Below are 23252 nucleotides of genomic sequence, written 5' to 3'. Positions count from 1 at the left end.
ACTGATGAGTTATAAGAGAATGACTGTTCCAGAGAACAAAAATCACAATAAAGCACCTTCCTAAGAAGGCAGCTTAATACCTGCTCTTCTCAATTTACTCCTAGTTTCAAGAATGGGTCAGAACTTCATTAAGCTCTTGAGAGCAATGTTTGCAGGCAATGCTGGGAAAACAAAAGGGCTTTCAAACAGGCTTGCCCAGGAAGCTATTAAAACATAATATTTTTTAAAAAGCAATATTTATTCAGAAATACATCAGAAGAAATTCCACAAGAAGAAACTGTAAAAAAAAACTTGAATAGCAGACATTGAGCAATTCAACTTCTGACTCTGCTTAATTCTATTTAGACAGTCAATAAGGAGTAAACCCACATCATCCAATGGCATATACAGAGTTTATGAACGCAACAAGTCTATTTGACTACGGATACGATCAGCATAGTTTTCCATCTCGTTAATTTTCTGGTTAACTTCTTTTTCCTAGAAGAAAATTAAAAAAGCATATTCCTATTAATAAATAGGCAGCTCTTGAGTTATAGGAAAAAAACTATACAGGGAATATTATGCTGATAAAGTAAGAGAAATGTACCTAGACAAATCACTTTGAGATAGAAATCAGCCAGTAACAGACTGGCCTATGCGTTGTAGCTAAATTAGCCAATAAACCTAACTTTCAAATCCAAGGGACTTTTATGGACAGAAGACTATGTAGCCATATAAAGTATCTTATGACCTTTGTGACACAATAGGGAAAGCAGAGTGATATTGAGGAGGCATTGTAGGAGGAAAGCCACATTAGTTTATGGTAGCCAAAAATCAGGAGGAGTCTTGTAGCATCTTTTCAGACTAGCAAGTTTTATTATAGCTCACTTCTTCAGAACAAGGACGAAGTAATATTAGAGCATTTCAACCTCACAGGACCCTCCGTTACAGATCTCCAAGTAGCCATTTTTGGAAAAAAGAAACTTTGCCAGCACAGCTGAATCAGAAATTGCTGAACTCACATATGTGAAAAGGTTTCAAGTTATCTCAGGAAGTCTCAACAAATACAGTAGGCTTTTAATACAACACAGTTGTTATGCAATAAGGTACTTATAATCTATATTACATGTAACCTGCATCTGTCTTCCCCTCCTTTCTCCCCCCACCCCGTGCCTTGTCCCAATGTAATTCTTATATCAATTTTGGCACAGTGCACCTGATACAATGAGCAGTAGCTCACTGAAACAGTGCTACCAAACTCCTTCAGAGTGATAAGAGTACTCAGGCTAAGTTAATGGTTCCTTGAAAGTTATACTCACAATCAAGTTGTTCATCCTCTCTCTACGAAGTCTCATAAATTCCTGTACTGTCATGTCACAAACATCTTTCTGGAGAGCAAGAAATGCACAATTGGGGGAGTGCTTACGGTGCTCTTCCCTAGAAATTTGAAGGACAAGTCATAAACATGTAACGGATTTTAAACGGCAGTTGAAGTAATTAGTAAGCATACTAAATGTGAGGAGTGCCACCCTAATTTGGATCCCATGCCCCCCTGCACACAAACTTTTTCTCCATCAACTTACTATTAAACAATCACTTTCCCCCAAACCTGCACATATGTCAGGTGGGGCAGCTCTGCTCTGGGTCCCATTGGAAACTCTGACTTGCAACACTGGAGCTAGAAATAGGGCCTTCCCAGCAATGGTACCCAGATTATGGAATTCTCTCTCAGGGTGTATATGGCTGCCCTCCAATCTGTCTTGTCTTGTACTTATGCATTTGTCAAATAATAACTGCTCTAGGACCAGACTACCTTTTTAAATGAACTGTTTTAATTGTTCTTCTCTCATTATCTTTTGTATGCGGGGAACCACTTTTACTGTCTTTATTATTTTTTGTACTCTGCTCTAGACTTGAGAGGAAAAGAACAATAAAACAAAATAACAATCTTCCCATGCCACTGACATACTGCCATAGCCATAAAACCTAACTTTACAACTGGGTAAAACGTGTAACACTTTTGGAAGAGGCTTGCAAGCTAACATGGAAGGGTATTCTATATGTCAAGGGTGGGGGTCAGAGGACTGGAACATTTCTCAGGCTCCCCTCTATGAACTGGATGAAATCAGTGGCTGAGACCCCAGAGTCCCTCCCATAGCTCCTGACATTCCCCCTGACATTCTGGAGGCTTCTGGACTGCATTAGTTCATAGTCAAGATCCCAGGTTCCCACCCTCCCCCCTCAGTGAAAGAGGGGGAAAAAACTTGCAGATGGTAGATGCAGGCTTAAAAAACAGGTTTCTCAAAAACGGAAGCCAGCTGTACTGACTGCATACTGCTAGCTGATCACGTAACAATTACTGTCAGCCACACAACTAATGCCAAACGATAAGTGGACCCTGCCTTTGACAAGTGCCTTACTTTGCTTTGACACAGCTTTAACCCAACAGCATTATGCAAAAAGAAATCATGGGTAACACCATAAATTACTAATACCTTATACTACAATTCTGTATTTGTCTCTATCATCCTTAATCATACCAGTGGAATATAATGTTTGCAAGATTGCCAGAGTATATTTGTTGAGCTACCTTTCCCCAAACTCATTTGGTATCATTTCAAGTCTTAGGGTAACAATTCCAAAGTACTCACATAGGGTCATCATCAGGTTCCCATCCCTCTAATTCTTTAAAGCATATGAAACATTGTGCCACATCAGGAGCATTCTCACTAGGACAGTGAATGAATCCAGCTTCTGCCATCTGAATTGGGAAAGGGGGAAAAGAGAGAACAAAATAAATGAGAAAAAAATGTTCAACCAAGTTATACATTTCAGGTTATACATCATATTTCTGAACTGGAAGGGCTGTAGTTGAAAAATGATTTCACTGCAGGTCTCCTTGGCTCTAACTCCTGCTCCCTACCTTTGACAAATATATGATAACAATGGGAAAAGAATGGTAATGCTATAGTTTGTATTGTTCCTATTTCAGGTCTCTAAGATTAGCTAATACAAACAGGCATAAAAGACCTTCAAATCATTGCATGGAAGCAAGGTAAGTAAAATAGATTTAAAGCACTACGAGTACACTTAGTTATTATATGTTAGACATATACTCTAACATATAATAACTAAGTCAACATTATTATTAGCCTGTATTAATTCACAAAAGGATGAAGGCCTCTTCTCTGAAGATTATGGACCATAATCAACCATACTGGTCCCGTACAGTTGGTAGATTGATGTTTTTTGAGGAGTCTAGTCTTCTAGGGGAAGACTAGAACCTGGGTCTCATCACTCCAAATCCAGCATCTTAACCACTATACCACACTGGCTTTCAGGTTAACATTAATTAAATATGGCTATATAAACATTTTAGACCTATAATTTCTAAAATTAATCAAAGTTAGCTACTTATATTAAGTCTATAGCAGTAAAAACAGAAAAAATATTGTGGTCGCTTAAAGACTAACAATATTACAGCATAAGCTTTCATAGACTATGGTCCACCTCATCATATGCATGCAGCTGACAGAGAAATGTTATATATTTGTCAGTGGTGACGATTTATTTGAGAAGGAGATAAAAAGTAGGAAGTGCATACAGCAAGAATTACCTATAAATAGTACTTATTCACAAGAGTGGGGAAGGAGCTTTACCATTTTAAAAAGTATCAATCTGATCCTTTCTCAAGCAAGAATATTTGGAACCAACCAATCATATGAATTTCATGTTAATCATGTTCACCTAATTAAAATAAACTGCTGTATCTGCCCAATACCTACCAGATTTTCTTTTTATCTAAAAAATAATATCATTTCACTTTTATTGTTAAATGTGCTGATTGCAAGAAATGGTCTTTATATTTTAGAAACATTCCCTACATTCATTAAAAAGACAGTGTAAAAAGCAGTATAAAGAGATGCAAAACCTAGTTATAAGAAAATAATTCCAGTTTAAGTAATACCATAATAAATTAATATAGCGCAGTGATCAGATATCACCATTGTTTAGGACATATATTAAATACGTCAGTGTTAAAAACTTGATATAATTTACTGCATATGGAGATCAGAATTGTGTCGATCCTTTCCTACTCAGGATTTATTGACAGTCTGAAAAGGAGTGCTATTTTAAGTTCAACAAAATAGGTAGATTAGAATACGCTTCTTTTTTTAAGTCAGGCTGCTATCTTGTAAAATTATTTTTAGCAAGAGAAAAAGCTGGAGAAAAAGGCACATACTTCAGTTTTCAAAATTGCTGTTCTGAGCTCTCTCTGCTATACCTGTCAGAATGCTGGCATAGAAATCTAAGGCATCCTTCACCTTAACACAGAGTTGGACTATAACTCTCATCTTCTATATATACATCTGGGAGATACCATCTTGGTTAAGACAGCCAGGATGATGGAACTGAGTCTGCTTTGGTTACCTTGCTGTGTAACCTCAACAGAAATTGGATAGAACGAGCGCAGCTCTATTTATCCTTTTGGACCACTCAGTAATCTATGAAATTATCGACAATGGCATTTCTCTAAACTATTTGGCAGGGTTAGGTCTTGGGGTACAACATTACACTGATTCTGAACCTGCATCTGGATAATGGGACAAGGCAAATCCTTTTGGTAATCATAATCTTTGGCCCATAATGTTCCATGCAGTCTCCAGGAAAAGTAATTTAGAATTTGGGAATGAAGAATCACAGATATGAAGTTGAAGCTTAGCTCTTCCTTTGCCAACTAATGCCAAGGAAGAAGTCACTATAGTTGAATATTGTTTAAATTACATACTGGGCTGGATAGCAGTGAACAAACTGAGATTAAACCAGGCAGATTACATAGTCTGACAGCTAGCAGAAAACTCAATTTAAGGATTCAAATTTATCCTTGATCTGGAATGTGGTATCTTCTCCTCCTTCTCAGTTCCAGGACTTGGAGCTCTTTGCTGCTGCACTGTCCCTGAATGTTTACTTGGCAGCAGCAGCAAGGAGTGCACTGCAAGTGATGTTACTGGAGCTGGTCCAATCTGGCATCAGTTACCCATACCAAGGTTAAATTACACCTGGAACATGGCAACATGCTCTAGGCCAGTGGTTCTCCAACATTTTGGTCTCAAGACTCCTTTATATTTTTAAAAAGGATGGAGGACCCCAAAGAGCTTTGGTTTATGTGGGTTATAACCCAACATTTACTGTATTAGAAATTAAAACTGAGAAATTTTAAAGAATTTGACTTTGCAGACCTCTTGAAAGGGCTCTGGGACCCCAGGGGTCCCCAGACCAGGCTTTGAGAACCACTGCTCCAGGCAAAGCTCCCCTTGAAGAGCTTTTTGAAAGAAAAATATAGCACATCTGGGCAATTAATTTGTGCAGCATAAAAGGATTGCACCCTCCCCCATATTAAGAACTAGTTCTTCCCCCAGGTGTTGGACCAGGATGTCCTATGAGATGGGTGCCTGGACCCAGAGGGAGGGCATTTTAATGTACTGTGATGTTTTGAACACGTATAAGTCAGCCAGAGTTGCTTGGCATATCAAGTGAACAAAGAAAGAGGCTTGCCCTTGTTGCCATTTGTTTGCCAGGCTCAAATCAAGACGCTGGCTGGAGGACTTATAGGAGACAGTTTCAACCAACTGGCCGATCACATCAGTCTGCTAAAGCCTGGCCTAGCCTTCTTGGAGGAGGGAGGGGGGAGCGGGGCACCCGAGAGAAGGAAAGCCTTGCAACCTATGGTGCTTTTATCCCTTTTTTAAAAAAAATAAACCCTCTTCTGAGCGCGAAACTTGTCTTTTGTGAGCTAAGCAGGCTAGTAACCCCTGCAGTTGTGCTTGGGAGTCACCTGTTCAACAGAAAGGGACTCAATTTCAAGGAAGAAAAGGCCCCCGCCAGAACGTGAGAAGAGGGCCATCACGGCTTGGGAGAAACGAGCCCCTCACCCTGTCCGGAGTGCAGGAGCAGTCGGAGACGAAGGGCCACTGGGTGAACGTGGCGAGACGGTTCTCCTTCAGGTACAGCTCGAGACCCGGAGGGACCTGCAGGCTCGACTCACCGGGAGACATGGCAGTTTCAAACCACAGCGGGAAAGGGGGGAAATAAAGAAATAAAACACAACGGCCGTGCAAGGCACGACGGGAAATACGCTCAGAAGCACCGACGTTGAAGACGGACGCCCGGTGCCACGCCCGACGAGCGCCGAGCGTGCTGGGAAGCGTAGTTCTTCCTACGATCGCAATCAGCGCAAGCGATCTTTGTTTTACAATTAAACAAAAACACTTTTATCTCAACAGCACCTTTTAAAAATGGCTCTGTAGAACCTTATTGATCTGTTGTACCAAAATGGTAAAACAAAGCAAGATCTCCAAGTTGTCATTTCAAACTCTTTTATATGCGGTGTAATAATGGCAGAGGTCCAAAGAAACAATCTATACAGTACATTATATAATTGTATAATGTACTATACAATTAATATTCAAAGGGAGACCGTTTTCTGTTTTTTGCAGCAATAAGAGCGAAGATTTTTGTGGCCCCTTAAATACAAACAAGTCGGTTTTTGGTCTGTTATTCAGCATTGGTCTGGGTAAATGCCGATGAAGCTGCAGTAGATGGCAGCACCTCGCTGACCTTGACTCAACTGGGTAAAAAGTTAACCAGGGTTGGGTATGGTTAGTTATTGGACCAGGAAATCCCCTAGCTGTAGGCTAGCCTAAGAAGTTGAAAAGGACTACTGTATAGAGAAGTCAATCATAACCCTCTTTCATACTGTATTGTGGTCCAGAAAATTACTTGTGGTTCCCCTAATTCACCTGGAGGGAATCTTTTTAACACTTACTGAACATGATAGAAGTCATTTTTGAGTGCATATATAAACATAGATAAGTTTAAAGATTTTTTTCCCCTTGGCAATGCTCTAAAAAGGAACTTGCTGACTGTCAGATTCAGCTGGATCCTCAGGATCCAAATGGGATCCATCTGAAATTGCCATCAAACAGATCAGATCTATTTGTACAAAAGTACCCATAACAACCACTGATCTACCATTTTTTACTGCCAATATGGAAAAAATAATAGGTCTATGGCATAGATCTTCACAGAACCATATTTTTTACATGCAAGCAAGCAAGCCATGGGCTGAAACATTTGTAGCAGAGATACAGTGCAAAAACATGGATCTAAGATGCAGGTCCTTTTGAATCCTCCCAATTGTACATAGGATCCATCTGAAAGTACCATTAAAACAGATCACTTCCTTATGAATAGAATGAGTTTTAAAAGTCTCCTATTCAATTATTTTTAGGCAAGAATGGCAGAAAATGTGGCTATAACAGGATGAAAAAGAATTGGAACTGTGATTCTTTGCAGACAGCTGCGATCTGGGTTTTGACAATGCTCTCAGGTGGAACCCATACACAAATCATGAGGACCCATAAGGAACCACATGGATCTCACATCTTTCTTTTTAAAATAAAGCAACATTTTACTTTTTTTCAAATTATATGATTTGCCAGGGAGAGTGAGCACAAAGTACAGCAAAAATAGAAATGATATTTAAAGAAAAGTACATAAGAAGCTCATTGCCCAGGCTAACTCTATGCAATTTATAATTTTTTTTCCTACAGTTGCATTGTTCTTTGGTTAGCATGCCCTGAATTGCAGTTTTGAGGTCCAGTTGTAAATGTAAATTCTTGATGTTTTCTCTCTCCCTGCTCTTGCCTGCCTTTTTATCACACTTTTGCCAGTTAACTCTTTCTGATCTTTGCTAATGTTTAATACATAGACATCAACTATATTTTCTGCTAGCTGAACTGAGTGGCTATGTCCTTGCTCTGATCTAGCTGTAGGGATTAACTAAGATTATGCTGGGTGCAAACTAAGCTGGAAATTAGCCACAGTAATTTTCCAACAAAAATTGCTTTGAGGTAGGAGGAAAATGGGCTGGATGATTCCTTTCTCTTTTTTTGAAGGCGTATGTAGCCCTCACATGCACAGGGAGCTGCTGCCAATCAGAACAGATACCACTGAGTTAACTCATAGTTTTACTACTCTGAATATGGCGGCTTTATGCACCCAGAACATCAAATATGCAATTGCTATTCAAAGGGAAGAAAACTCACCTGCATTTTGAGACTAAGTGAAATAAAATGGTAATTTATGCAGCAATTTTGTCTTTCCTGAATCTCACAGATTCATTTCCAAGCTGTATCCTGTGGGCCAAATGATTTATAGCTACAGTAAAGATGCAGTTCAGGCTCTGGTTTTATTTAATGTTTTCATCTCTCATGCCATAATAGAAGTCACAGTGTGGGAGCAGAAGAGGGCTGTTTCGAAGTTTCATGTGCAGATCTCTGGTCCCAATGCATCTGCAGCTGAGAAAGGAAAGGGGCAGGAAGTTCACTCCTTGTCTGACCTAAAAGAGCACAATGGAAAGGCAGTGGAGAAGGGGACAGCAGGCAGACAGCTGTTGTTTCATTCCTGGCTTCAGCCACTTGAAATCATGTTCAAAATCACCTGGAACACCAAGAAATAAGCAGAGATTTAGTTCTTTTCTTCTTGCAAGAGTGATGAGTTCCCATTGAATCAGCTGCCACATCATTGAGTCAATGTGCGCTTGCAATGAGCCTGTGAGTATAGGCTTCTTTGCTGTGTTTTACAAAATGGACTTGACAAACTCCACAAAGCAGAAGGTCAGGTTGCACTTTGGAGACACGTGCATAATCCGTATTGTTCAAAATGGCCAACTGAATGTATTTTGGCTTCCTAATTAGCTTTCCACTGAAACAGGGGACAGATGTGGACAGAAAAAGCCCATGTGACCAGCCACATCCACCTTCATGCAGGAATAAGTGTGCTTTATGTTCCCTAATAAGATGGGATCCTGTTGTAGGTCCGTAATGCTCATGCTTGGGCATTGTGTGGAAACCTCCCTGCTTATTCCATTTCTAGCCTGCTTCTAGGTTGGCCCATTTCTTCAATCCTTGAAGGGCTGGATCTATCCATAATTTTAACTGGATTCAAAGAGGGATACAGAAACTACAATTTTCAGTTCTCTGTGAGTAACAAATTACTTACTGAACTATAAATGTCAGGCCCTGTCTGAGGCATAGTTTATAGCACAGGTTCAATCCAACCTATTCCCGAATGCTGTCATTTTTACTACCAATCTCTTAAACACTATACCTGTGTGAGGAGATAGTTCTCCTGGGAGAGCTGCTCAATGACATCAAAATGATCTGTCTCTCCAAGGTCTAGCACGGAGACCCTCCAACCTGCTGTACGAAGAGCCTGTGGTGAAACAACAGGAATGTCAACAAACTGCTCTCATCATGGGAGTTACAAGTGCTTTTGCCCTAAGTTCCCAACAGGTAGAAAGGCAGAAGATAAATCAAAATAACAGCAGCAATAATAATGTAGAGTGGGCAGATCTCAGGATAGGAGAATATGTATTTAAGAAAAACAAAAACCAACAAACAAACTTTTGTGACGTGGGTGAGGCTAACACTTTCAGATCTATTTGTCTACTTGGGGAAGCTGAAGTGTCACAATGTAAGGGATTCATTTGACAACTCCTTGGGCACCTCTCTCCAAACAGAAAAAATCTGGTCCAAATATCCATTTTTAGTCTTTTAGATATATACATGTGAGTACACATTTTACATGCACTTGTAAATACTTTGATTTATCCTCTATTATTTCACACTGGGCATTCAAGATCACTAAAAAAACAATTAAAAGTTAAATAAAAGCAGTTAAAATTATTAGTTATGCCTCTTAAAAGGACTGGCAGAAGAAGATGTAATTCCGTTCATACTTGTTTAAGCCCGCATGAAATATTTCTGAAGGATCAAAACACTTGCATGTTTGTTCAGGCACACGTATTTCCATACCGATGTGATGGAATGTCTCCCTGAGGAGTGGGGTGATGTGATGGATCTCGTTGCTGAGGGAGGAGAGAGTGCTTTCCAGGGAGATAAACATTCTCACAGCACAGAGAGCACTGAGAGGCCAACAAAGAAAGTTAGGCTAGCCCAGCCTTAGAGTCCCAGAGTTAGGGTACCTTTAGTCTGGATCAGTTAGGGTACCTTTAGTCTGGCAAGATTCTGTATATGGTAGGAACAATAAAGAAACTAGAGTGCAACTCTGGCTAAGCGTGGTTGTTGCCAGTTTTCCTGACACAAAAGGGCATGCACAGATTTTTTTTAAACCGCTTTCTCTGGTCATTGAATCCCTACATTCCATGCTTGTATATAGCCAATATACCTGACAATACTCCTGAGACTGTCTGTGGAACTCAGGTGGGTCGTGTTGGGCTACCGCAATGAGTATCTGGCAAGCTTTCTTGCCTTTCACCTTTGGCACACACCACACAGGGCTATTCTGTTGGGCCACTGCACTGAAGAAAGAAAACACACTGTTGAGATGGTGCAGTGATGAAAAGAAGGCAGACTTTGACAGATGAGCAGGCCTATGAATGAGGCAAAAAAATAACCCTTTCTACATATAACTCTAGTTTGAATGCATTTATTCCACTGGATGCAAATGAGAGAACAAAGTCCATGGATTCAGAAAATCTTCATGTGGGAATATGTCTACTGTGTTTGGGATATAGTATTTATGCACATAGGCTGAAAAGGCATTGTGGTATGCAAATGGAGGAGACAAGAAGCTAAGAAGCAAGGTATATATGCATACATACATAGAGTGCACAGAAGGCGATAAAGAGAAAAGTTCTAAATCAAAGATATTCAACCAATCAGAGATTTAAATTATTTGGTCTTATACTTGTCTCTCCCTGTACAGATCACCCAGGAAGTTAAAGGGTTATTAAGATAGATTATATAAATTACTGCAGATCTACCTGTTCATCTAACAGTACTTCCTACTAGAAGCCAACCTGAAGAATTGGCAATTGCAAGAGACCCACTATAGTTTTTCTGCTCTGCCCAAATTAAACAGTTCTATTCTAGGAATGTTCCTTACCAGCTCATGCGCACTAGATCATTAACATAGGTGTGTGTGATGGGCTCCAAGTCATAAATGCCACTCACCAAAAAGGCACCTAGGGTGAAAAATAAAAATCCACACTGGATTACAGTTTGGTCTGATATTCCAGAAGTGCATGATGTTCAAGCAAGAAAAACTGAGGAAACCATGAGGCAAAAAAAAAGAGAGAGAGAGAGAGAAAATGGGATGAATTTCTCCCAGACAATACCTTTGATGTTTGGCTCAACACCAAATTTGGTCCAATCTGTGGAGAGCACCATGGCTGCCAGGTGGGCTCCTGCCGAGTGCCCAAGCAGGTAGACACCACTACAAGAAAAAGGAGACATATTTACAATGAGCAAAGAAGAGGTGCTGACTGGGACAGAGAAAGGAAAATTGGCTGAGGAGTCAAACGCCCAAAATCTACTGAGCTGAGTTCTGGATTTGGGCAGGTTATCAGTGGACCCCAAGCTTCTCTTTCTCAAGGTTACATGTTTATTGCCCATGCAACTTTCATAGCCTTTCCTACCTGATCCCTGTGTATTGCTGAACTGCAAAAGCCACACTACGCCGCACCTGCTCGACCATCACCTCCAGCTGGCCTGTGCGGAGAGCAAAATGTCATGGTTAGTCAGAGGAGAGCAGGGTGGAAAAAATATCTGTGCCACCGTAACATACCTTTTGGAGCCACATCATAGCCAACTGCAGCCAAGGTAATGCCTTGGTTCACTAGGGGGCATGCAGCAAAGCCAGAAACATCTTTGCTAGACAGAAAGAGCAATGTCAGTTGTTTATACCAGTGAATGCCCCCCATCTATATCCCCCCTCAGGCCAGGCAACACATTGGTCAAAAAAAGTGGTTCTCCTAGGCAGGGTGCCACCCACTGAGGTCCAGCAATCAGAAGACATGGACCATAGCAGCCTCCAGTACAACTCACCTCAAGCTTTGCCAGTAGCCACCATGAATATAGAGAACCAGAGGAAAGGCTGAAATGGGATAACAAGTGACCAAAAGCATGTCTCCTGTAACTTTCCCCAAATGTACCACCCCTCCCTTTCTTTGTTTGTCTTGTCTCTCATACATAGTATCAGCCCTTGGAGGTAGACCAGGTCAGGATATTGACACCACAAGGACTTCTGGAATTCTCGTGTTGCAGGGTATACAGTAATAAGAGAATATTGAAAGCCTGACAGAAACTCCCTCTCTCACCTCTTATATCAAAAGAATCAAGACGGGGCAATCTTGAGTTTCTTCCTCACCCCCTCCTCCCTTTCAGAGCTGAGGTTTACCTAACAGCTACCTTCTTCAAGGCCATTTCCTTACTTATCTACCTACAGCCAGACTTTTAAACCCTCCATTTTCCTATTTCCCTATCCTACTCCTTTCAGAGACCCCCTTGTACTCTTACTTTCAACATGCTTTTTAGGAAGATACACATCCAGTTTCTCTCCCTCACTGGAGCCATAGGGGACATTCAGCAGAGTCTGGGTGAATGTGTGGGCATTTTGAGTACCTGCAGGGTATTGGAAGAAAACACCAAGAAATGCAGCAACCATCCTTCCAAAACATTTTTGGACTACCCTCCTAAGAAGTTCCAGAGGTCACTGTATCTGTAGAGTCACAACTGCATGCCATTCTGTTTGCTTCCTGGGAAATCAGAGGGCTCTCCCCTTTGATACAGCTTTGAAGGAAGGAGGTCTCCTCTTTATTGGAGGGTTTTTTTTCCCCCAGTCCTGTCCAGCTATTCCCAGAATATGTTTTTCTTCCCATACCAGGGGATGGGTTGTCTATAGATCTGTGTGGCCTTCTCATTAGAAATGCCATACCCACCAATTTATTTCAACATTTTCCATCTTCTGGAAAAAGCTGAAATTTGAGCTTTTCTGGAGGGCTTGTTGCCATCTGTTGTGTTTTGGGCTTTCTTTGCTTTATTTTTATGCTGCTTTGTTTTATGGTAGTTCTTTGTCTTATGATCAAGCAAGAGTCCTGTGATCACAGCAGCATTCAAATTTGATAGATAGATCAATAAATACATACAGTCAGAGTTTACAAAGCAAGGGTACCCCTGCCATGACATAACTAATCCTAGCAATGTAATCCTGTGTTCATAAAAGCATGCATGTTGCCTGGAGCAGACTCAGGCCCTCTAGTATATTTTGGCAATAAAGCCAGCAGCCAGAGGTACTGGGTGGTCTACAGGAAGGCAGTCTTTCTGCTAACCCCATTATGCTGCCTCTAGGGTAGCCCGTACCTTCAGTCACTGCTTTTATGTGAGCCTCAATCACCGCATCCTTATCCAGCCGTGGAGACCACCTGCTAGGGGAATACTGAGACTCCAGCTCCTGCATGGAAAGAAAACAGCACAAATGCAATGGCATCAATACAGAATATGGACAGTTTCAGAAATACTTGCAGATTGAAATGATACTAACCTCAACTAAGAGAAAGTGGGTAGCTACCTGCGAGAGAGAGGCAAGAAGGTGCCTACATGAATTGCTGCACCTGTGGACCCCTCCCCCTGCATGTTCAAAATGCCTTGCTGATTTATTTGCCATGGGTTAATTAAGTTAACCTTAAATTTAATATTTTGTGAGTGCTTATGTGTGTGTGCATCACAGTAATATTTTCCTAATAGTAATATGCACCCTTCCAGTCACATACCATTTATTCCCTAGAATTCTCTTAGCCTTAAGACTAATAACATTGATCTGAATACTCGGTTGAGCAAGTCTCCTTTCTACCACTCTTGCCTCTTCTCTGAACCTGGATACAAAACTGCAGTATGTTGCAGAAGAGCCAAGAGCAGGAGGAGGCATGGATTGGTCCTCTGAGAAGCCCTAAAGAAGCAAATATTTGTAGCTCAGGGTTGAACTTTGGAGTCCTTGGTGCTCTCTGAGCCTTGTTGTTTTCTTGCAGACGTTTCATTGCCAGACTAGGCAACATCTTTAGTGCAAAGAGGGAGTAGGCCTTGCTCTCAGTTTATATACTGTGGCTTGCCCTGCTTGTGTTGGTAGGGGTGTTGTTCTCTCCTTGGGAGTTCTTTGATTGGGTTGTTGTTTGCTGCTTGGTTGATTGCCTGAGTTATAGTTCCTTGATTAGGGTGTATTGTGCTGTTTGATGGCTCATCTGGTGTTAATCCTAGTGTTGATTTTTGCATATCTGGGTGTTGACTGCTGGCAAGGGAGTGTACTGGTCTTTTGGCTTTTCTATTGTCTCTTCTGAATGGTATGTAAATGTTGTTTACCTCTATGTGTCTGTTGATGGCTGCTTTGTCTGAGTGCCAGGCTTCCAGGAATTCTCTGGCGTTTTTTGGATTTGGCTTGGTTTAGGATGCTCACAGTTTCCCAGTTGAAACTATGGTTGAGTCTGTCCATGTGTTGTGAGACTAAGGAGTTTTCATCATGTCTTCTGACTGCTAGTTGGTGTTTGTGGATGCGCTCTGCTAGTCTTCTGCTTGTCTGTCCTACATAGTGGCTGTTACAGTCTTTGCATTGTATGTTGTAAATAACTCGTTTTTTCTTCTTGGGCTATTGGGTCTTTTGGGTTGCTTAATATGTTTTGAAGAGTTTTAGTTGGTTTATGTGCTATGGTGATGCCATGTGGTTGTAACAGTCTGTTGGTGGTTTCTGAGATGTTTCTGATGTATGGCAGTGTTATCCTTTTCATAGTCTCCATTGGTTGGGTTGTAGTGGGTTGGGTGGTGAGGCAGTTTTTGATGAAGTTGAGCGGGTGTCCATTTTGTTGGAAGATGCTGTGCAGATGTTCTTTTTCTTTTTACAGGTGTTCTGGGTTGCTGCAGTGTGTAATTGCTCGTCTGAATAATGTTCTTACATAGCTTCTCTTGTGGGAGGTTGGATTGTTACTTTGGTAGTGGAGCACTTGGTTGGTGTGGGTAGCTTTCCTGTAGACTTGTGTTTCTAACTTACCATCATTTCCTCTACTGATGAGGATGTCCAGCAATGGTAGTGAGTTGTTGTTTTCTTCCTCCCTTGTGAATTTTATTCCATTAAAGATGTTATTGATGGTTTTGTGGGTTTCTTCCAGTTGTTTATTTTGTATTATGACAAAAGTGTCATCTACATACTGGATCCATACTTTGGGTTGCATGTGTGGGAGTGCTATCCTTTCCAGATGCTGCATTACGTTCTCTGCTATAAGTCCTGAAATTGGTGATCCCATGGGTGTTCCTTTGATCTGTTGGTATATTTCTCCATCAAACTGAAAGTAGGTTGTAAGGCAGAGGTTGATGAGGTCCATTATCCTGGGTATTTCTATTTTGGTGTATTTGGCTAGGTCAGGTGTGTTGCACAGAACTGCTGCCATAGATTCTTTCGCTACTGCTGGGTCTATGGATGTGAAAAGAGCTGTAACAACGAATGATACCATGATCTCATCTTCTATTTTTATGTTTTTTATTTTCTGGAAGCACTGTAGTGGGGAGTTGATCGAATGTTCACTCTCCTCTGTGAGGTGTCTGAGTTTCTTTGTAAGCTCTTTAGCTATATTATATGTGGGATGAACCATCAAACAGCACAATACACCCTAATCAAGGAACTATTAACTCAGGTAATCAACCAAGCAGCAAACAACAGCCCAATCAAAGAACTCCCAAGGAGAGAACAACACCCCTACCAACACAAGCAGGGCAAGCCACAGTATATAAACTGAGAGCAAGGCCCACTCCCTCTTTGCACTGAAGATGTTGCCTAGCCTGGCAATGAAACATCTGCAAGAAAACAACAAGGCTCAGAGAGCACCAAGGACTCCAAAGCCCTAAAGAGCCATGGAAGCATTTTACACTGCAAGGGCAGTTGCATTGCAGACTGCGCCAATATTCTTGCCACAAAGGGAGCTGGTTAAACCTTCTGGGCTTCACTTTTGTGCTGGGCATAATCTTTGTGGCAGGGCCCAAGAGCAGCCTCAGGTAGTGAGGAAACTAAACTTTCAAGCAGATTAATAACTCCCCTGGGGTGAGTCATTTCTTGTTCCTCTCCTCTCCCCATTCTGGAAACTCCTAAATCTTTTTTTGTAACTGTAAGATCCACCCACGTAAAACAAACACTGAAAATCTCTCTTCCCTCCCTTCCACAATCATACACACACAAGCTCTACAGCCATACCTCCTTTGTCATTTCCTGCCACTTTCTCATAGCAATGGCTAAGATGTGGCTATATTTCTTCTCCTGGCGACCCTGGGCTTAGGGTAAACAAAGTGACCAGAACATGTGATCCAATATAGCCTCTGACAAAAAGCACAGACCAGATCAGGTGTTCCTCCCTGGCCTATGCCCTGCTCTGACATACCTCAGCAATTCCTGATACATCAGCTGTACTCATTGCTCATATCTGCATTGGGACTGTACTGAGAGCAACTGTTTATTTGCTGTCATGTTCACTGTAGAACAGAGACACTGAGTAAACTCTGCTCACTGCCTTCCTTGTTGCTGCAATATTCAAGCGCACTAATTTGGGGGAAGAAATTGTCTTAGTTAGGCAATGTTATCTCTCCCCCACCCCAGTTTTTCTAGTTAGTTTTAATCTGATCTCTGTGTCTTGTATGCAAATTGTTCTGCCGTGCCTTCATAACAGTAGGTATGCTGAAAATGAGTCATTGGCAAATAAGCTAAAATTTAACAGTGGTTTTAAGCAGAGATAAGTGAGAGAGGGCCAATCAGCTTCTAAAAATAAACGCTGTTTTAGAAAAGTTTTTATTCAGCATACATCCACTTTTAGTTCTGACTGCACCCATGCATTATTAATACAGGCAGAACATTTACATACCCAAAGGACTTTATTCAACCTGCAAAACTATTTTAATTTTTTAATTTGCTTTAATATACTGTTGGAATATTGTTTACAGTAAGGAAAGATTGTATAGAAAAGATAGAAATGCCATTTATAAAGGCTGGTTCCTGCCAGTATAAACAAATGAATATATCACATAGCAAAACCTATGTAAAGAAAGATATATATCTTATGTATAGAAAAAATAAAATGCCCATTGTTTTTGTTTTTTTCTCTTCTGGACATGCATGCATAATTCTTTCTCCTTTGTTACATGATTTCTGTACTGTTTTTTGTTGTTGTTGTTGTTGTTGTAAGCCACCCACAGTTCTCATAGAATCAGGCAGCTTTATACATTTTATATAAATTAAAAAAAACGCAGCTGGACTGAAATCAAAAGATGTTTTGTTTGAATATACTTCCATTCCACAGTTTTAGACAATCTGGAAAAACCAAGTTGTTTTAGCAAACTTGATTGGTGATTGGATGAGCACAATTACTAAGGCCCCTATTAGCACATAGATTTAAAAAATTGTAGTTTTTAGTCAGGGATCATTCCCAACTGTAAATTTATCATGTGAATAGGAGTCAGAATCATGCTTCCACTTAAGACCATCCAAATACTCCTTGTAGCCTTTAATGCTAGAGATAAGAATAGAATCTTGACTAAAAAAGGAACCTTTCTGCCCCATGATATCAGAGGGATTGCAAAATAATTATTTCTGCTTCTGATTTCCCCAGAGTGTCCTCTAATTGCCTGACACACAAGCCAATTATTCCAACACCAAATTATATATAACAGGAGATAAGGGATATTTTTAATGAGTTCCACAAGATATAGTGATAGATAATTCCATTTGTAATAATCCTGGCTGATGGTTCACAATAGCACATTTTATCTAATTAGTAAAATAAAAAATAGAACAAAAGAAAATATATGTATCATTTCACCAAACTTTGCTACAAACATTTGAATTTATTAATATTAAGATGATAATTACTGGATAGAAAGAAGGGCAGAAGGCACTTTTTACTTTCTCTTTGATTTCTTTTTCATTTTTCTTTATATTAGGTTGTATTAGTTTTTATATTCTTTTTTAAAAGTTTCAATAAAGATCACATATAAAAAAGGGCAGAAGGCATAATTGTATTTTTTTTCATTTCTTTCCTTTTTTTCTTTTTCTTATTTTCTATCTTTTTGTTTTGTATACTTTTACTATATTGAAAAATTCATATATATATATATATATATATGTATATGGAATACCCACAGAAATATGGCAAGCAACAGAAAAAAGGAGTCAATAAAGGTTCTAACCAAGGTATGCCAGCAAATCTGGAAAATGACACAGTGGCCAACAGACTGGAAGAGTCAATCTACATTCTAATACCAAAAATGGAAACTTAACAGAATGTGCAAACTATCATACAATATCCTTAATTTCACACACTAGCAAAAATAATGCACAGTGAAAAAAAGGGACTAAAATTAAATATAAAAAGACCAAACTAATGACCACAGGTACAATATCCAGCCCTAGAATTTACAATGAAGATATTGAAGTAGCAGATAGCTTCTGCCTTTTAGGATCAACCATCAGCAGTAAAGGTCAAGAAATATGCTGCAGCACTTGGTACAGCAGCCATGAAGACTTTGGAAGAGATATTCAGAGGCCATGATGTGTCTATACCTACAAAGATCTGCATAGTGTGAAGCAGTGATATTCCCTATGACATTCTAACAAAGCAAAAGTTGGACTTTGAAGAAGCAGGATAGGAATACTGATGCTTTTGAACTTTGGTGTTGGAGAAGACTCCTGAGAATACCATAGACGGCCAAGAAAACACACAAACGGATCTTCAGACAAACCAACCCAGAGTTCTCACTGGAGCACAAATGACCAGGCTGAAATCATCCTACTATGGACATATTATGCAAAGACCTAGCTCTCTGGAGAAGGCTCTGGAGAAGACCATGACCAGCAGCAAGTGGATAGGCAGTTAGGAAACCCACAAACTAAGCAAAACATCCAAGTAGCTGCCTGAGGCTGTATAGTTGGAATCCTAGTCTATTTCACCCTTACTTGCTGTGGCCAGGCTGCAGTGCACCTTGAAACAGTTGCTAGAGTTGCAAGGGTCAGCAAACAATTCAGATCAGCACTAGCAACCATTCCTAACCACAGTGATAACCAAGATGAAATAAGTATTATGACATCACTACACAAATTCTACCCATTGCATTCTTTACATTCTTGCATCACTACACAGATTCTACCCATTGCATACTTTACATTCTTGCATTTAAAGTTGCATTGCAACTTTACATGCAAGAAAGTAAGGTAGAGTTTACCTTGTGATACTTATTTTATCACAGATGCCTATGGAGATCAACACTGGCTGCAGTCCCCCACTCCTTCTGCTGCATGACCAACAACCATTGTAAAAGCTATTTAGAAAGGCACCTGGCAGCTATGCCTGCCTTGTAAAGCAGCCTGTCATGAGCACCGTTGAGCTGATTGTGTCAGCACAACGGCACACATAACAATACCAAGGAAGCAGGGGCAAGAGATTAAGAGATATGCAAGCAACGCACAAAGACAGGCAACAGACACCGGCAACAAAGTAACGACTCCAGCCGGAAAGATCCAATCAAGAAGATACATTGTTGCAAAGGGCAAAACTGACAACGCCTGAGCACAAGGCACGCCCGTAGCTGTCAACGGAAGCGCAGAAGATCATCGCCCGGCTTAAAGTCATCACCGGCCGGAGAAAGATTAAGCAATACGCCCGGGGCACCAGCAGGGGCCCCGCGACCCCTCACCCACCGGCAACGGGGCATTTGGGGCTCGGGGAATTGCACAACAGAGGGAAGGGGGAGCGCTGACCGGCGCGGGCTATTTAAATCCCGGACCGGCACGCTCCCTCCACTCTCAGCTTTAACTAGGCATGCACTATACTTGAATAAACTCAGAACCTGATTTCTCCTAAATTGGCATCTGTGTCTTATTGAGTAGCAGGCAGAGCCTGACAGAAAGCTGAGAGTCTTGAAAACCAACCTCGCCAAGCCCCACCGGATGAAGACAAGCCACGGGAGGAACCAGACAGCGAGAAGCAGAACCGGGAGCAGCGATGGAGCCGGCAAACTGCACCCAAGACGGACGAGACAGTCAACAAGCGGCGGAGGCAACCCGACGACGGCCGGGGGCGACATACCCCACCGGAGCCACGGACACCCTCCTCGCCCACCCCACTCTCCAGTCTCGGACCCAGCAAGAGGCAGAGGCGACCCCGCAACGGTTGGAGACGACGCACTCCACCAGAGCCACGGGCACCCTCCCAGCCCACACCGCACCCCAGTTCCGGTCCTGGAGCTTCAGCCCAGCCGCAAGAAGCGCAGCAGAGGACGAAGTCACGGACCAATCACTCCGTCACTGGGCCGATGGGGTAGAACACCGGATGGAGCCACCCTACCCGAATTTGGAGCTCACCTACCCCGAAACACCGACCGGACCATTCCCAACAACATCGCGGCCAGCTGACAGGGACACGCAAGTCAGGCTCACAGCCATGGAAGCCCAACTACGGGACCTAGGAGCCATGTTACAGTCCCTGATAACCAATGGACCCTACAAGACGATGCCAACGCAGGTACCCACCCCAAACCAGACCCCGAACGGGAGAGGGCACACCCACATGCAAGTCGCAGCGGCGAGTGCATCCACACCGGCAGAGCCCATGAGCCAAAGCACATGGAGGGGCGACCCACAGCACGCGAGGTTCCCAAGGGACTTTTCAGTTACCTTCGACGGGAACCCCACGAAGCTGTCCTTCTTCGTCACCAACGCCAGAGAATACATGGCCCGCCATGGACACTACTTTGATTCAGAAGCAGAAAAAATCTCGGCGGTAGCCATCAAACTGCAAGACAGGGCGGCGGACTGGTACGTCCAGCTATACGAGTCCAAGTCCCCAGCCCTATCAAACTTCCATACTTTGCTCGCTGACTTGAAACACTATTTCGAAGACCCAATGGCGAAGGAGAGGGCGAAGTGCGCACTGCAAGCACTGAGACAGGGCAAAAGAACTGTAGCAGATTACACCCTGGAATTCAAAGCCCTCGCAGACAAAATCACCGAGTGGTCAGAGGCCACCCTCACCGAAATGTTCAAAAGGGGACTCAACCGGGAAGTGCTTCAATGGGCACTTTACCGGAACAACCCAACCTCACTTCATGAATGGATTTGCCTCTCTGGCAAAGCAGAACACGCACACCGCACGTTCCTGCTGTTGACCAGAGATGACAAACCCAAGAGGACCCCCCACGCACACAGGGCTAACCGGACACGCGGACCAACAGCAGAGGTTTGCCCGCGGACCGTGCGCAAAGTGCGGGAAAATGGGGCACAAGGCGGCAGACTGCTTCGCAAACAGAGCACCGGACTGCACACCCTGACCCACACCGAAAATGCCGCTCAAACCAGCAAACCCACCTCCCCGGCGACTGACAGGAGCTTTAGCGGCCCCAGATGAGGACGCAGATGCCTACCTTGCTGGGGACGACAGCGACGCCCCGGCACAGCTGGCGGGAAACGCTCCCCGCCTGCTCTAAGTCGCACCGCGGAGCAGGTGGTGGAAAAGGGGCGCAAGGCACACAGAAAGAATGATGACAACTCCATCTTGACAGGAAAAATCAGACTCACCTACGGCCCCAGAGCCGCCGAGGCGTTAGTGGACTCTGGGTGCTCCAAAAACCTGATTCATCCTAACATCATTGTGAAACTCAAGCTGCCCTGCCTCCCCCTCCCCAAACCGCTGGCGTTCCATCAACTGGATGGCTCAACAGCGGGGGGGAAACCAGCCACACAACAGACCAAGACGGTCACCCTAACAATGGGCACCCACAAAGAACAAATATCCTTTGTGGTGACCCAAATCGGGAAACCCATCATAGTGCTGGGCATACCGTGGCTAGCAAGCAACAACCCACGCATCGACTGGAGGAAATGGACCATCCAATTCAGCGATGGCACATACCAAGCTCCAGCACTGGAGAAGATACCCACCCCGACAGTAGGGAGGGCTGAGGGAGTCGCCCAGGACAATAACCCAACCCCAGACGGACTACCAGACCAATATGCCGACTTCACAGACGTCTTCGGAGAGGAGGAGGCGGACCAACTACCCCCCCACTGTAAGACAGACTGTAAAATTGAGCTACTCCCAGACATCCCCCTACCCAAACCAAAGATCTACTCCATGACCCAGAAGGAGCTGGCAACCCTCCGGGAGTTCATCGACAAAAACCTGGCCAGGGGTTTTATAGAGCCAGCGAATTCGCCCGTCGGAGCGCCCATCCTTTTCTGAGAAAAAAAGGATAGCACCTTACGGCTCTGCACCGATTACCGGGGACTCAATGCCGCATCTTCCTCCAATAAATACCCACTGCCCCTCGTAAAGGACATGCTCGCCCACCTGTCAACGGGCCGCGTGTTCTCCAAACTCGACCTCCGCGAGGCATACTATAGGATCCGAATCAAGGTGGGGGACGAGTGGAAAACAGCCTTCAACTGTCCCCTTGGCGCCTTTCAATACAAGGTACTGCCATTCGGGTTAGCGGCGGCCCCGGGGGTGTTCATGCAACTCATCAACGAGGTGCTACATGAACACCTATTTAAAGGGGTACTAGTGTACATAGACAATGTCCTCATTTACACGAGGACACAGGAAGAACACGAATGGTTGGTCAGACAAGTACTGGAGAAATTAAGGGGGGCTAAACTCTACGCCAAACTGTCCAAGTGCGAGTTCCACAAATCGCGTTTGGACTACCTAGGGTACCGAATCTCCGGCAAAGGCGTGGAAATCGACCCCGCAAAAGTCCAGGCAGTTTTGAATTGGGAACGCCCACACAATAGGCGCCAACTTCAAAGCTTTCTGGGATTCGCAAATTTCTACAGGTCCTTTGCCAGGGGGTTCGCGGAGATAGCCCTCCCCCTAACAGATCTACTCAAAACCAAAGGAGTTAGGGAAACATGCAGAGTCAAGAACCCGGGGGCCGTGCTTACTTGGACTCCCACATGTCAAGCAGCATTTGACAAGCTGAAAGCGCTGTTCACAACGGAGCCAATCCTTGCACACCCGGACCCAGAACGGCTGTTCGTAGTTCAAGCTGACGCGTCTGACTTCTCCCTGGGTGCCATACTGCTTCAAAAGGAGCCCGCAGGAATCCTTAAGCCATGCGCCTACCTGTCAAAAAAGTTCACAGAGACGGAGAGGCGTTGGCACATATGGGAGAAGGAGGCGTTCGCGGTGAAAACGGCGCTGGAGTCGTGGCGGCACCTACTTGAAGGGACCTCCCAACTGTTTGAGGTCTGGACAGACCACCAGAACCTAGAGGCCCTCCGGACGCCCAGACGCCTCAGCCCTAAGCAGGTCAGATGGGCTCAGTTCTTCAGCCGGTTTAACTTCCAACTGAAGTTCATACCAGGCAAGAAGAACTTCCTGGCAGACGCCC

The 23252-nt window shown here is 43.1% G+C and overlaps 2 protein-coding genes across 2 annotated transcripts; both read right to left on the bottom strand.

Annotated features, from left to right (window-relative positions):
• Window positions 1-218: 218 nt before the first annotated feature.
• On the bottom strand, window positions 219-6051 carry BIRC5 (baculoviral IAP repeat containing 5). The gene is made up of 4 exons (XM_063296530.1): window positions 5913-6051; window positions 2631-2740; window positions 1299-1416; window positions 219-477 (listed from the first exon to the last, which is right to left on the bottom strand). The coding sequence occupies exons 1-4, from the start codon at window positions 6033-6035 to the stop codon at window positions 394-396; spliced, it is 435 nt and encodes a 144-aa protein (XP_063152600.1). The 5' UTR covers window positions 6036-6051; the 3' UTR covers window positions 219-393.
• Window positions 6052-8211: 2160 nt separating this feature from the next.
• On the bottom strand, window positions 8212-16262 carry AFMID (arylformamidase). Its single transcript, XM_063293320.1, has 11 exons — window positions 16075-16262; window positions 13206-13296; window positions 12363-12467; window positions 11892-11940; window positions 11632-11717; window positions 11483-11555; window positions 11183-11280; window positions 10951-11029; window positions 10231-10363; window positions 9151-9255; window positions 8212-8481 (listed from the first exon to the last, which is right to left on the bottom strand). The coding sequence occupies exons 1-11, from the start codon at window positions 16102-16104 to the stop codon at window positions 8452-8454; spliced, it is 879 nt and encodes a 292-aa protein (XP_063149390.1). The 5' UTR covers window positions 16105-16262; the 3' UTR covers window positions 8212-8451.
• Window positions 16263-23252: the final 6990 nt, after the last annotated feature.

Source organism: Candoia aspera, chromosome 2 (assembly GCF_035149785.1).
Source record: "Candoia aspera isolate rCanAsp1 chromosome 2, rCanAsp1.hap2, whole genome shotgun sequence".
NCBI lineage: Eukaryota > Metazoa > Chordata > Lepidosauria > Squamata > Boidae > Candoia > Candoia aspera.
This window is presented reverse-complemented; position numbering and strand designations above follow the sequence as displayed.